The sequence below is a fragment of the Liolophura sinensis genome, chromosome 8, assembly GCF_032854445.1.
Source record: "Liolophura sinensis isolate JHLJ2023 chromosome 8, CUHK_Ljap_v2, whole genome shotgun sequence".
Lineage (NCBI taxonomy): Eukaryota > Metazoa > Mollusca > Polyplacophora > Chitonida > Chitonidae > Liolophura > Liolophura sinensis.
Window position 1 is genome coordinate 44,385,064 of NC_088302.1, and position 13,661 is coordinate 44,398,724.

Sequence of the window (13,661 nt, forward strand, 5' to 3'; positions counted from 1 at the left end):
CGACTGTAATGAGAATACATGCCACACCGGACAAGCCATCACGGCAACGATTTCGACTATGATGAGAACGCATACTACACTGGGCAAGCCACCACGGCAACGATTTCGACTGTGATGAGAACAAAAGCTTATACCAGACAGACCAACAAGGCTACGCCTTGACTATAGCGAGACGTCTTGTTTCTCACACCTTAACTCTCCGATAATACTAAATACATCGTCGCCTGAGAACAGACATTTTTCTCAACAGCTGACTTTTGATATTAGTTTCTACAATTAAACCATCAACTTTATTTTTCATGTGAATATCTCTGTGACCAGATACCGTCGGTTCTATGTAAGATGGTGCAAAACAAGTCTCATGGATTAACTTGCATTCAGCTTTAAGAAGTAACATGCGTTTGTGTATGAGTAATGAATTCAATCTCACTGCTTTTGTTTGTAATGCAGGGTGTTATTGGCAGTCTTTATTACCGCCACCAACCACCAGCCTCTTTTGATATTTAGTTGGACATACATTCAAACATACATGGGATAGATGTGGGATAAAACTAAGCTTATGGTGAGAAACAAGATGTCTTCATGGAACAAAACCTACTACTTTCAACACGTATACTGCATATTCTATCGCTTTGGAGTGGTACAGTACAAGGGTTTTAGATGAGGGCCAGTAACCCGCTTCACTGTACCGTGAGAATGAGTAATGTAATAAAACTTCCCATTTTCAGCTTTGGTATGTTTCCTTGTTTCATGTAAATCTATGTTTGTATTTATATCAAAGTAGTGTTTATTGTCAAATGAAGCGTGCAACATCAGGAGTTCTTACACAAAAAATTGACATTTCTCCATAAATTACATACGGCCTTGACATTTGGCGTGTTTGTATTCACATCGCTAGGACTTGCACTCCAGGTGAGGGTTCACACTTTTGGACCAAAAATGTGTAAATTTCCATGCTCTCACTGCTTATGGCAATGACGCATGTGTGGCATGTGTGGCATATGTTTGCCGAAATTACTTGTCTTCCACCAATATATGGTGTGCATATTTCACATGCGTGAAACTTTGTCAGTAACTTGCCAAAGGTTTCCTCCATCCTTGAAACAGAGAAAAAAAAGTGCTACGAAGATCTTTATATTCCCCAAACATTAATAAAACATACCAGTCCTCTGTTTTCCAGGCTTAACGTTTGCAACTGACACTAATAAAACCCCTCAATTAGCTATAAAGCTCTGTTGTATTCTTCACGCCCAATTTCAATATCCACGGTCAGCACAAAGCCGCTTGATGTACATTTTTTAATCCCGCATCAGACAAAAACTCTTTACAGCATTAACGCCATTATGAATTTCCGTATCCTGTAAATCGATTTAACATCTTGCCTAATATAAGGGTTACTGACACCGTATATATTTCCGTATCCTGTCAATGAGTAACGGCTTTAGGCTTGGCTAAGTATGAGGGTTACTGACACCGTATACATTTCCATATCATGTCAATGAGTAACCGCTTTACGTTTGGCTCAATATGAGGGTTACTGGCACCGTATATATTTCCGTATCCTGTCAATGAGTATCCGTGTAACTGAGAATATCCAACCAGTGCTCCTCCAAGGAAATTACCCATTCCACACATCAAATGTGCACTTTCAAATCAAGCTTCCTGAACAATGGTATGAGTTTTCTCCGATCTTAAGGAATGCACTTCGTCTCGTTTTTCTTGTAGAGCATATCAGTGTGACCATATTCCGTTATAAAGGGATATCCCAACACCTTGTTAGTTTTTTCCTTTGATAATTGTCATATTATTATATGTTTTATTTCTTTATGTAATTACCGATATCTTGTTAGAGACTCTTTTGTTGTCTTTGCTGAAATAAAAAAAGAAACGAAACTGACCGTCATTGTATGAGTTGTTTAAATTCTTGTACAGGGAGTAAAGCAGCCACGAAATAAGTAATAAATATTGCACGGCTAACAATATTACATCATGAATAGCAAGTGCTACCTATAGTGTGATAATTGTGATAAACCATTTGATTTTTTTTTGTTGCGATGTATGCGATTTGCTGGATTGAGAAAACTCATTTCTGTTGTTTATTGATTTATTTGACTGGTGTTTCACCCCATACTCAAGAGTATTTCACTTACACGGCAGCGGACAGCGTTATGGTGGGAGTAAACCAGACAGAGCCTTAGGAAACCCATGAGCTGGTGGACCTTCCAAGGTACGACCGGAGAGGAAGGCAGTGTGACCCGGATTTGAACTCACAGCATTGGCAGGAGGCTCCTGTGTCATTGTATTGCGCTAACTCATTTCAGTTGTTTTGATCAATATCACTGTTTTACTGAAGTTATATGGAGCCTATGAAATATCTCCATGCTTTATGGTTTGAACTGCATACTGGCTTGCGCAGCTAACCTATCCACATTATCACTATAGTATGATGTATTGGGCATTCGAATCGGAATTCACTCATACCAAGTAAACTCGCTGTACAACGTTTAATCATTTCATACAGGCTGCTGTTTTCGTTGGTTAAAAACCAGAAGAACATAATTTCACATTTTAAGCGCTAATTTTTGGATCTTTTCTATTCTTTTTTTTTTCAGCCATTTTTCTGCCATATAGTGATTGTCGCTTTGTTGAAAAATTTTTTTTATGGCTGTAGGTCTGCAACATACTGGCGTGTAAGAATTCATGCGGTGATGGGATTTTGGCTATATTGGCGGCCCACAGGCCTGAATTCGTAGGCTCGTCAGGTTAATTTCAATATTTTTTCTTCTGATATACAACATTAAGTTATGGTTTCACCGTAATTATTTTTACACTTTCTTTTAACAAGTCATAGAAGAATTCCACGCTTGAATTCTCCTTTAAATTCAGGATGGCTCAATTTTGTTTTGTTTAAACACTTCACTGAATGAGACATAAAATTATAGCAAAATAGAAAACGGCTTTATTGATGAAATAATTTTTCAAGAAAACAAAATACTTACATCACATTCAGAAATAAGCGTACACTGAGGAATTTTAAAAGTGTGACAACTGTTTTAATGGTTAATCTTAATCGTTTAAGTGATTCACGTCTACGTGAACCAACCCATATTCTGTGTCGAAGAGGCATCTGACGTCTCTCAACCGTAGTAGTAGCTGTATCCGAAGCCCACGGTGACGTATACTACCAGAAGAATGATGTAGGTAAGTGATCCCAGGACGATACTGGTGATAGAAAACCCCAGTGATATTTTCCCCTTTGTGGCAGCATCTTCGTTGTTGCCGGCTCTAGCTGAGTCAGCCGACTGAAACAATGACAGAGAGAATGAAGGTAATAAACTATTACAAAAGAACATAAATAATGGGGAGAGATGTTCAAACAAAATCGACAGCACAGCCTCTATTTAATTTCCTGAAAATAACATTTAATGCTGCAGCAATGCGAATGCGGGACGCTAGATGGTAAACAGAAAGCTTCTGAAGACTGTATATCGTGATGCCATACAGCCGTGCTACTTTATGAACACAAAACCTCAGATATGTTACACGAAACAGTGTGTTTACAAGCTAGCTATGGAGGCTCAAGCTCAACGAAAAACTGGTCACTGTCAGTGAAAAGCAAGAGAGTTCTTCTACGTAACATGGTCCATATGTGATACAAGTTTGAATTGTTCGAAGGCTTCAAGGGATGTCAAATTTACAGATATAAATAACCCAAATGGCCTTGAAAGAATAGGCCATTATCATAAAAAGAAATAGTTTCTAAGTTTTAAGTGTAAAGTGAAGGTGAAGTAAATCTAACTACAAGCGTAGACAAGAGACAATGTGTTTTTATAAAGATTAAAAAAACGGAGGTCATTTTCAACAATAACCAATCTGTTTCTTTTTCCATGACTAGATGCACCTCTGGTACTAGTGTGAAGACAAGTTTCCGAAGAGTTCAAGAGTATTCGTGTTTACAAGTTTATCACAAATTTAATTGAAATGACCTCAATGATCTTCGAAAAGAAAGATAGAACAAGGTCACCAAACACGATTACGGTTGTTCTTTCTTTCCAGTGCCTGTGGTATAAGTTTGGTAAAACTTGTCACAGGCGTTCAAGACAACGATTCTTCGCAAGGATATGGACAAATGCACAGACGGACGGAGTGAGACTGCTACCACAATATATGTAGGCCAATATTGCCCGAGAGGTAAAAACTATAAATATCTTTAGGTTGCATAATTTGTGTAACAGTTTTGTTTTTCAAGATCCTTTTCATCATTCATTAATACGTATAAAAGCTAATTATTTCATTATTCGAATTTTTATTCGGCAAAAAATTACACGTGAAATATTAAACAAATTTAAAACATAGAAAACAATGTGGCCATTATCGAGTAAGAAAACACTGCCTAGGGTGAAAAAGCACTTGAGGGAAGTTATTTGACTTGGGTCAGCTTACCTGGCTGGAACAGATGATGGCCACAAGGCCTAGGGGCCAAACACATAACAGACAGCTGACAATGGCCAGTGCCATGTGGTTATTTGGCGGAGGTGCCGACGGCGGGACAATCAGTACATTCGGCTGTGTCGTCTGTAACAAAGGCAAAAGACATTTAGAAGTGCGCTCTAACAATGTATTTAATTAAAAGGGTCATCCGGAAATGTTTCTACCACTAACAAATAATGTCTGTAATGTGTTTGGCCCCTCACAAATATTAGGAACTGCAAAATCCCCCTCCCCCCCCCCCCACACACACAATCACTCAATGTTTTCTTCACCTGACTGGTCATTCAGCGCACAAATCACAATTTTTGAATGAGAAAGTCACAGTATAAATGTAACTTGACCTTGGACTATTAAAGAGTGATCAGTTGTGCTTCACAGTCTGTAGCCATAACGGCCAAGAAGTGATTTCCCTTTTGTCTTTCTGCCAGAGTGAAATCCTGACCTCTCTGAACACCCACATACCTGATATCTCACTGGACAAAACACAATTATGTTTCGTCTAGATTTTTTGAAAACGAACAAAATTTTGGGTGACGTTGTGTTTAGTGTGTGTGTGTGTGTGGTGGGGGGGGGGGGGGGGTCTCGCTGAGCAGGCTTTTCAATACATCGGCGAGAGATTAGGTAACGTTGGAGCACTGTTTCAATGCAACAGACACTGAAATTCGATTTGCAGGCGGGTAATTGCTGTATATATACATATAGGCGTTTGTTTGATTTATTACATGAGGCTGTAAAGCTGATCGTGCTGTCTCGATCATGTAGTACAGGACATGACGCCAGTTTCATTGAAAATCCGGGTGGTTCTACCAAGTACTGTAAAAACGGTACTGGTTTTGCCAAAGAGCAATGAAACAGGATTGGTCGACCCGCTGTCTGTACAATGTGGTTGCGTGGGGTGTAATGCCTTGTGTCTTCGATACGATACTTCATTGGCGCCATCACTTTCGTGGCATGGACTCGCCCTGCCACAGGTATACACAGTATGTATGTACATACACCTAATGACTCTTAGTCGCCATGTGACTGAAAAATTGTCAAGCACGACGTAAAACCCCATTTCACACATATAAATATGTATAATTGCGCGGTACACAGAAAAAGGGAGACTACTCCAGTTGTCAGCGGTTACGACGTTCTTTCTATTTATTTATTTTTTTCTAGGATCAGTATAAACACTAATGTTGGTCTTCTTTATTTTTTACCAGACGGTGGAGTTAATGCATTACATCATGTAATATAGTTAGCCTTAGTCTGCTCACTTCGACAGAACAATGACTTACGTGGTGATCTTCGATGTGCAGACCTAGGTATATAAACCGATGTGATTGCATAGCAGCAACGTATGCTGCACGTGAACTCGTGACTTACTTCATCTTGCTCATAACAGTGATCATTATTAATAGACTAAGTCACTATATATGCAGAAGTGTGTTAGGTTAAAAAGGAAAAGATCAGTCAAAAAGACCACAGAAGTAAATGGGCCTATTTTAAGGACATTTGAAGTTTTATATCTTCTGTCTCTACTCCTACCTATAATTGAATATTTGTACTGTTAATGTCAATAAGTACTTCTAACTGCCATAGATTATTATTGAAACATTGTATAGATATGCCAAGATAATTACAACAACGTTGCAAACACTAGCCTATGTTAATAGTTCACAATAATGATGGTTATACAACGTCCTGTAATCCAGACCACGTGGGTATTGTCAGGTCCTGTAAAACAGTGCTCATGAGCCGGGCTTAGGTCAACTCTCGATTGAGTACTTCACAACACTGCATGGAAGCGAACGGAGATGCATTGTTGTGTCGTCCGAGTCAACCATGGATCAAGCTAATAAGCACATCGCCTTTTCCCATCAAAAAAGTATCAAACTCACCAAGTCGTACTACAGAAAATAGAACTTCCATAGACCATGGGTACCATAAGGTAATTCTGTCCATTGATTTGTTGAGCGCGGGCGAGAAAAATAGACAGTACGTGTTAAAACAAACTGCTTGCTTGCCGTCACCCCGTGGATGAGATCATGTGGTCAGGACTTACTATAGTGACTTTTGTTGGTGTTATACTTGTACTCAATGTAAACCGAAAACGCAAATACTGGAGACAAAAATATTTTGCTTTCATTTCTTGGATGCAGTTTTTCTGTAGCCTGGCTTCCGCTGTTGACAGAATAAACAAGCATCCATCTTAGGTCCATCCAGGGTGTTTGTTTGGATTCAGAGGTTGTGACTGTTTATTAAATATGACGACAGCACAGTTGTTTTGAGTATTTCTAACAAATTGCAGTTAACATCACTGCACTTTTTTAAAACGTACTTTACGTCATGGTGCAGTCGGGCATATATCAGTAGCTACTCCCAGTAAACAGACAAGGGGCCGGATTTCTCCTATTAACACACGATCATTTTGCTATCTACCACACGGGGTTCTGCCGGTGGACTATTATTTCCTGAGGTCTGGGCCGATTCCACAAAACCATTTCTAACCCGTCAAAATTTAAAACGCAGTCTTAAAGCCTGTTTTTCGCCTTTAGAAATTAATAATTTTGCCCATTCTAACAATGTTATCTCATGGCAAGTGTGTCTAAAGTCTAATTCCAGAACCAAAAACTCAGCATAATGTGGAGATTTTAAATTTTGACATTTGTCACAAACGGTTTGTGGAATCGAACCCTGGCCCATTTTCAGTCTTACCTCAAGATTATTTATTAAATGATAACACAGCGTTTTGAGTATTTCTTGACTGGTGGGGTCAAATAAAATGAACTTAACATGTGCTTTAACATAATTCTTCTTACAGCATAGTTGTACTATTTCAGCATTTACATGAACAGTCAGAATAAAAGAAGAGGTGGCATTTCACCGGTTAGGCTTACATATGACCATTTGTAAACTATGATGCTATCGTGCTCTATTTAATACATTGGAAAACCGTAACACATACCACAACAGTCGTGTTGGAGTTGAACTGTGCAGGCGGCTGCACATATGGCTGTCCGTACTGCGGGCCCCCAGGCTGTGCATACTGCGGGCCCCCAGGCTGTCCATACTGCGGCCCCCCAGGCTGTCCATACTGCGGGCCCCCAGGCTGTCCATACTGCTGACCACCATAGTTGTCGTATCCGTCCTTACCATATGCAGGTGGCGACTGAGGATAGACTGCAAAAAATCACACAGTTACAATATCTTGGTTTTTCGTTGTCATGGAAGATCAAACATACTATGCTGAGAATTGATGGGTACACAATGTGACCATTACTTTGTAAGTAGAAAGCATTCCGTCAACCAAACGTTAACTATACAATTCGGCCATTTCACATTTTTAAAATGAAGGGGAAGATAATAATTGTTGACCGTTTACACCTCAATCCTTTGGTTTATGTTATAATAAATGCCCATTTACGGCTAACAATGGGTAATACTGCAATTACCAGACTTGACAAGGATTTCAGAGTGAAAACACAGGGTGCTTGATACAGTCTGCCCTAAAATATACAACTGAACACTAACCCACATCAATACGGTGCCAAAAGATGCGGAATTAGGCCAGGCATCGGCATCATTCGATTTCTCATCACAAAATACGTCGGATTAGCTTCTTTCCAAGAACATTGGAACAATTTTTCCACTTTTGGATTTTTGCCTTGCTTGTTGAAATCAGCTACACTGTAGTATGTGCCATTGCGACTGGTCATTACTATATTAAACTTTTGGCTATAAGTTATGTGCCGTTCGGAAGCCCACAACAGCATTGTTGAGAAAGAATTCTATAGACATTGCTGAAACGCATGAAATACACAGCTTTTAATACTTATCGAATCATTATTTGGTGTTCATTGCAGCTTTCTGCTGGTGCTGCTTTTAGTCACATGATGAATTACATCAAATTATTGATTTGATTACGCTGAATGAGACCTTGTTGACAAAATAATGAAGGTAGCTATGTACCTTGTAGCGATTTTGGGGCCAGTGTTCAAAGCTTGACACAAGCTGATGAAATAGAGCAAATGCCGATATGTGTTAAAGTAATAGGATTCAAGTTTCTGACTCGCCACGATATGGCTGAAATATTTTTGATGTGGCGTTAAGCCATAATCAGTCATTCATTCAATTTCTGACTTTCTAAACAATAACCACACGTGACATGGTCTACCACAAACTGTAAGTCACCGACTATAGGCCTACAAGCATTCTGAATCGATTCACTGCATTTGGTTAAGCTGCTTTTGAGATGCCTCCTTCAGCTTAAACTTAATGTAATGTCCTCTAAGTCATGTGACTTGCTACACTGAACGTTTTAAATTTATTGAATTTGACCTAGGCTGTAGGTAACTATATTTCATAAATATAAGTGAAAGGGGTCTCCTTTCAGTCCAGAGTGATAAACATTAAAATAGATAAACAGATAAAATCCTTCAACGATTTTAATAGGTGTTTCAACCCAAAAAACCTGTGCCCCCAACAACAGTAAAGCAATGCACATAAATCAGAAGCAACACCCGTCATAGAAAAGTGTGAAGTCTGTGTCTCAGTACATGTTATCTCTGCAGTGTTAGCTGGTTTTGTAGACCGGTTTTCACGGAATACCTAGCAGTCTTTCAGACTCTTTCCCTTTCTCTGTACGCCATGCGTGCCTGATGAAACGCTTTTCAGTCGAGCAGAAGGAAATTTGACACGTAAAACTCTGTCAGAACATTGCGTCTTAGCACATAAACACATCCAGGCCTTATTACGAATACATTTCTATTAGATACGTTGTCCTAAATAGTAATTCGCTGTGTGCTCTTTATCCTGAAGAGCGATGTCATGAACAAATGCATAATGTCAGGCTTTCAGGCACCCAGTAAAGACACCATAAAGAGGAGCACATAAGTGCGTTGATGCGTACATGTGTTTTGTGCATCAATGGCCATGCATCTGTTATATTTTAACACCAACTTCAGCCGTCTAAAGATCGCTTTCTTTCATTTTCCGGTTTCAGTTTAACATGGTAAATATATGTCTTTCTGCAAGTTATGGGCAAAACTTTTTCCACAGAGTTCTTAAGTACTCAATCCACTTTTCAATCCACTCAGTACAAAACATATAGGCCACTGACAATGTCTAACTTCCCTGTGTGATACACATGGGGATCCCAGTAGCTCTGGTGAAAATAGGTGATCTAACCCCACTGATTATGCCACCCGACATACCCTCTGATCTCACTCGGCCCTATAACCCCACCGGTTATACTGTCCAACATACACTCGGATCTCACTAGGTCCTATAGCTACACTTATTATGCTGTCCAACATACACTCGGATCTCACTCGGTCCTATAACCCCACTGATTATACTGTCCAGCATACACTCGGATCTCATTCGGTCCTACAACCCCACTGATTATACTGTCCAACATACACTCGGATCTCAGTCATATAATAACCTCACTAATTATACTGTCCAACATACACTCGGGTCTCAATTGGTCCTATAACCTCACTGATTATACTGTCCAACATACACTCGGATCTCATTCGGTCCTATAACCCCACTGATTATACTGTCCAGCATACACTCGGATCTCATTCGGTCCTACAACCCCACTGATTATACTGTCCAACATACATTCGGATCTCAGTCATATAATAACCTCACTAATTATACTGTCCAACATACACTCGGGTCTCAGTTGGTCCTATAACCCCACTGATTATACTGTCCAACATACACTCGGATCTCAGTCATATAATAACCTCACTAATTATACTGTCCAACATACACTCGGGTCTCAGTTGGCCCTATAACCCCACTGATTATACTGTCCAACATACACTCGGATCTCAGTCATATAATAACCTCACTAATTATACTGTCCAACTTACACTCGGGTCTCAATTGGTCCTATAACCCCACTGATTATCCTGTCCAACATACACTCGGGTCTCACTCGGTCCTATAACCCCACTGATTATACTGTCCAACATACACTCGGGTCTCACTCGGTCCTATAACCCCACTGATTATGCTGTTCAACATACACTTGGATATCATTCGGCCCTGTAATAACCTCACTGATTATACTGTCTGTTTCAGTCTGTTTCGACGCCTAGATTCACTGAAATTCACATAAATGTTACGCATCAGAAATATCAGCTATTCATCGAACGAAAGGAAGCATGTTGCCTTTGACGTTGTTAAAGAGACCTGTTTCAATGAACACCAATATAAATAACCACAAAATGTAATCTTAATGAGAAGCGTAGTATAGGGACTAGGTGAATACATCCACGCGGATACGTCTTCATGTGGTATGTGATGTTCAGGATCCAGTTCTTCAGTGAGATGTTTTAAGTTTATATGCTTATGAAATAAACCGAACATTGCCTAGGGACGTGTGCATTTAAAGAATCCAATAAAAATGTGGTTTGTCATTTAACCATTAACTCCTTTTTATGAATTTGACTGCAACAGTTCTTGCAAAAAAGATGGCATTGAAGAACTTTGTTCGTTTGAATATTTGAACGCATTTTTGCTGAAGCTCAGCAAATACATGTACCTTTGGCATATTTGAATCGTTAAAACATATATGGTCTGAGGCAGAGTATTAATGTTCATATGATGGATTGCTAGGACAACCTTCTTTTTAATAATCTCCAGTCAATCGTCAAGCAGTAAAAAAAGTCTACTAGCTTCCACTCAGGCCATTATAGCAAAATCCTCAAGTGCTGAAAGGTTTTTGTTCGATCTTATATTTACTTTTCTGTGCTCTCTATACCTTAACTCCTAATGTTGAATAAGGTCACTAGTCAGGGCATGTTTACATTTGTCGGGTGTAAAACAGATGATTCATAATCCAAACTCTAGCCACCGGAAGAATAAGTCAGCCAATCAAACGCCATCATAGCATGAGGGTAAATGAAGAGATAAGCTTGGCATACTCATAGAGTATGCATAAGGGCTCTTGGATGTTGAAATAATTGGGCAAAAGCACTACGACCATCTGGATAATTAAAAATTCCTGGTATGGGTTAATAAAATGAAGGCCTCTGTTTAATACTTCAGCTTTAGAAAAAGTCAATCTTGTTTGGATAGACGCGGAAGTGGAAATTATTTTAAAATTTTGTAAGTTATTGGATAGCTCCGTAATTACTTTAGGATTTTCAAAGACAAGTGCACACAGTGCTATGCACACAGTGCTATGCACAGAGCTTGTATGCTGTTGGTGGTGTGCGATTGTTGACAATGGATCATGGACCAAACCTTCCTTCCTCACTGACGAACCTCTGCAGTTCACTACGCCCTCCTACGTACCGAGTTTCAATCCATTCATAGAGTACACTCACAGAAAACAATAGGCAGAGTAATACTTTTAACGTGTAGTATAACTAATGCAATAATCATTGTTTCCCAATTTCTGATCAGCGCTCATTTCTAACGGTATAAAAAAAGATGAATGTTAACACTGTTAAACATGTCACCACTAATACCACCTAGTCGGCGTCAATAATAAGTATACCGCTCAGTAAGATAATATGCAAGGTCAAATACTTCTGTGATCACAAACCAGCAAATAGTTCATATGGTGTTTGTGATGAATATCATCAAAGTCGATAATACAAAATGCGTGTACATAAGTGTGAATAGCTTTCAGTCTGAAAAAAATGTCTCAGTGTTTATTTCTGACTGACTAGGCTATTGTCTTTCTGTCCATCACTCTGAGAAGTCTGACCGTTTGGCTAACCTAACCTTTCCTTTAACGTCTTAAAAGTCTGATCGTGTGGCACCAACCATTCCTTCAGCCACTGAGTATGGTGTGACTGTTTAGCTTCGATCTATGTCTCTCTGGTACAGGTACAAATATTTCAAAAATACATCAGTTTTTTAACTATAGAGGTGGTACAACTCCAACAGACATTCGCAAAGCCTTCCTCGAAGGTGTAAGATACAAACATATCAAAACACACCGTTAAGTATATCGAGTCGCCTACCTGACATCTTGAAATATTCTGCCTGTAGTCTCTGCGTTGGATGTTTAGTTTAGAAACACCGTCCTAAGTAACGTGAAATCAGACAAACTACTGAAACCATGACGGCGTCTGATTCGCTGCCACGTAGCACGTGATTTTCAGCTATGCGTCACACCACTGTGCAACACACAGAAAACGAACTAAAAGCGGATCGTTAAATGAAATAATTGGAGGCATGACCGGCTTTGCTCTGTTCATTTTCTTTTGTTGCGAATGTAAGGGTGAAATATCAGTCACTCATGTATTTGAAGTACGCAGCAGTAGGCTAACATATGTACAGTTGCTCTACTGTGGGTGAAGGATTGATTACATGTAAACCTTAAATTTCACCGCTGTCTGTTCCATCTGGGTCATGTAAACAAAGCTTGATACATAAAGTCAATCCATTGCTTTCGGAAATAAAATGTCGTTTCGTCTTATTAAACTAATAGGATTCAAACTTGTTACATCTTGGTAGAGTTGCATCTGGGTTGTCAATGTTTCTTATATTTCTGGACAGGTATGAACATTTTTTGGATAGTAATGAAATTTTCTGGACAGGGATAAACATTTCTGGATACGAATGAACATTTCAGGATAGTAAAGAACATTTAAGGGTAGTAATGAACATTTCTGGATAGTAATGAACATTTCTGGACAGGAATAAACATTTCTTGATACGAATGAACATTTCTGGATACGAATGAACATTTCTGGATACTAATGAACATTTCTGGATACGAATGAACATTTCTGGATACTAATGAACATTTCTGAATACGAATGAACACTTCTGAATATGAATGAACATTTCTGGATACTAATGAACATTTTTGGATGTGAATGAACATTTCTGGACAGGTGTGAAAATTTCTGGATACGAATGAACATTTCGTCACACAAACCATGACGGCGTCTGACTTCCTGTTCTGTAGCACGTGATCGACCAGCACGTGCATTCAGCTATGCGTCACACAATGGTGATGAACATGTCTGGACAGGAATGAACATTTGTGGATACGTATGAACATTTCTGGGCAAGAATTAACTTACAGCACATACATAAACTAAAGCAGATATAACATTTTGTTCAAGTACACCGCCAAATTGAAACAACAGCTGTGGATTTCTACCGGTCTGTACTGCCAAAATTCAAGATCACTTGCAAGCACCTGA

The 13,661-nt window shown here is 39.2% G+C and overlaps 1 protein-coding gene across 1 annotated transcript; it reads right to left on the reverse strand.

The window, feature by feature from the left end:
- Positions 1-2,936: 2,936 nt before the first annotated feature.
- On the reverse strand, positions 2,937-12,618 carry LOC135472726 (proline-rich transmembrane protein 1-like). Its single transcript, XM_064752369.1, has 4 exons — positions 12,468-12,618; positions 7,442-7,656; positions 4,444-4,575; positions 2,937-3,302 (listed from the first exon to the last, which is right to left on the reverse strand). Exons 1-4 carry the CDS (start codon positions 12,472-12,474, stop codon positions 3,138-3,140), a joined length of 519 nt encoding a protein of 172 aa, XP_064608439.1. The 5' UTR covers positions 12,475-12,618; the 3' UTR covers positions 2,937-3,137.
- Positions 12,619-13,661: the final 1,043 nt, after the last annotated feature.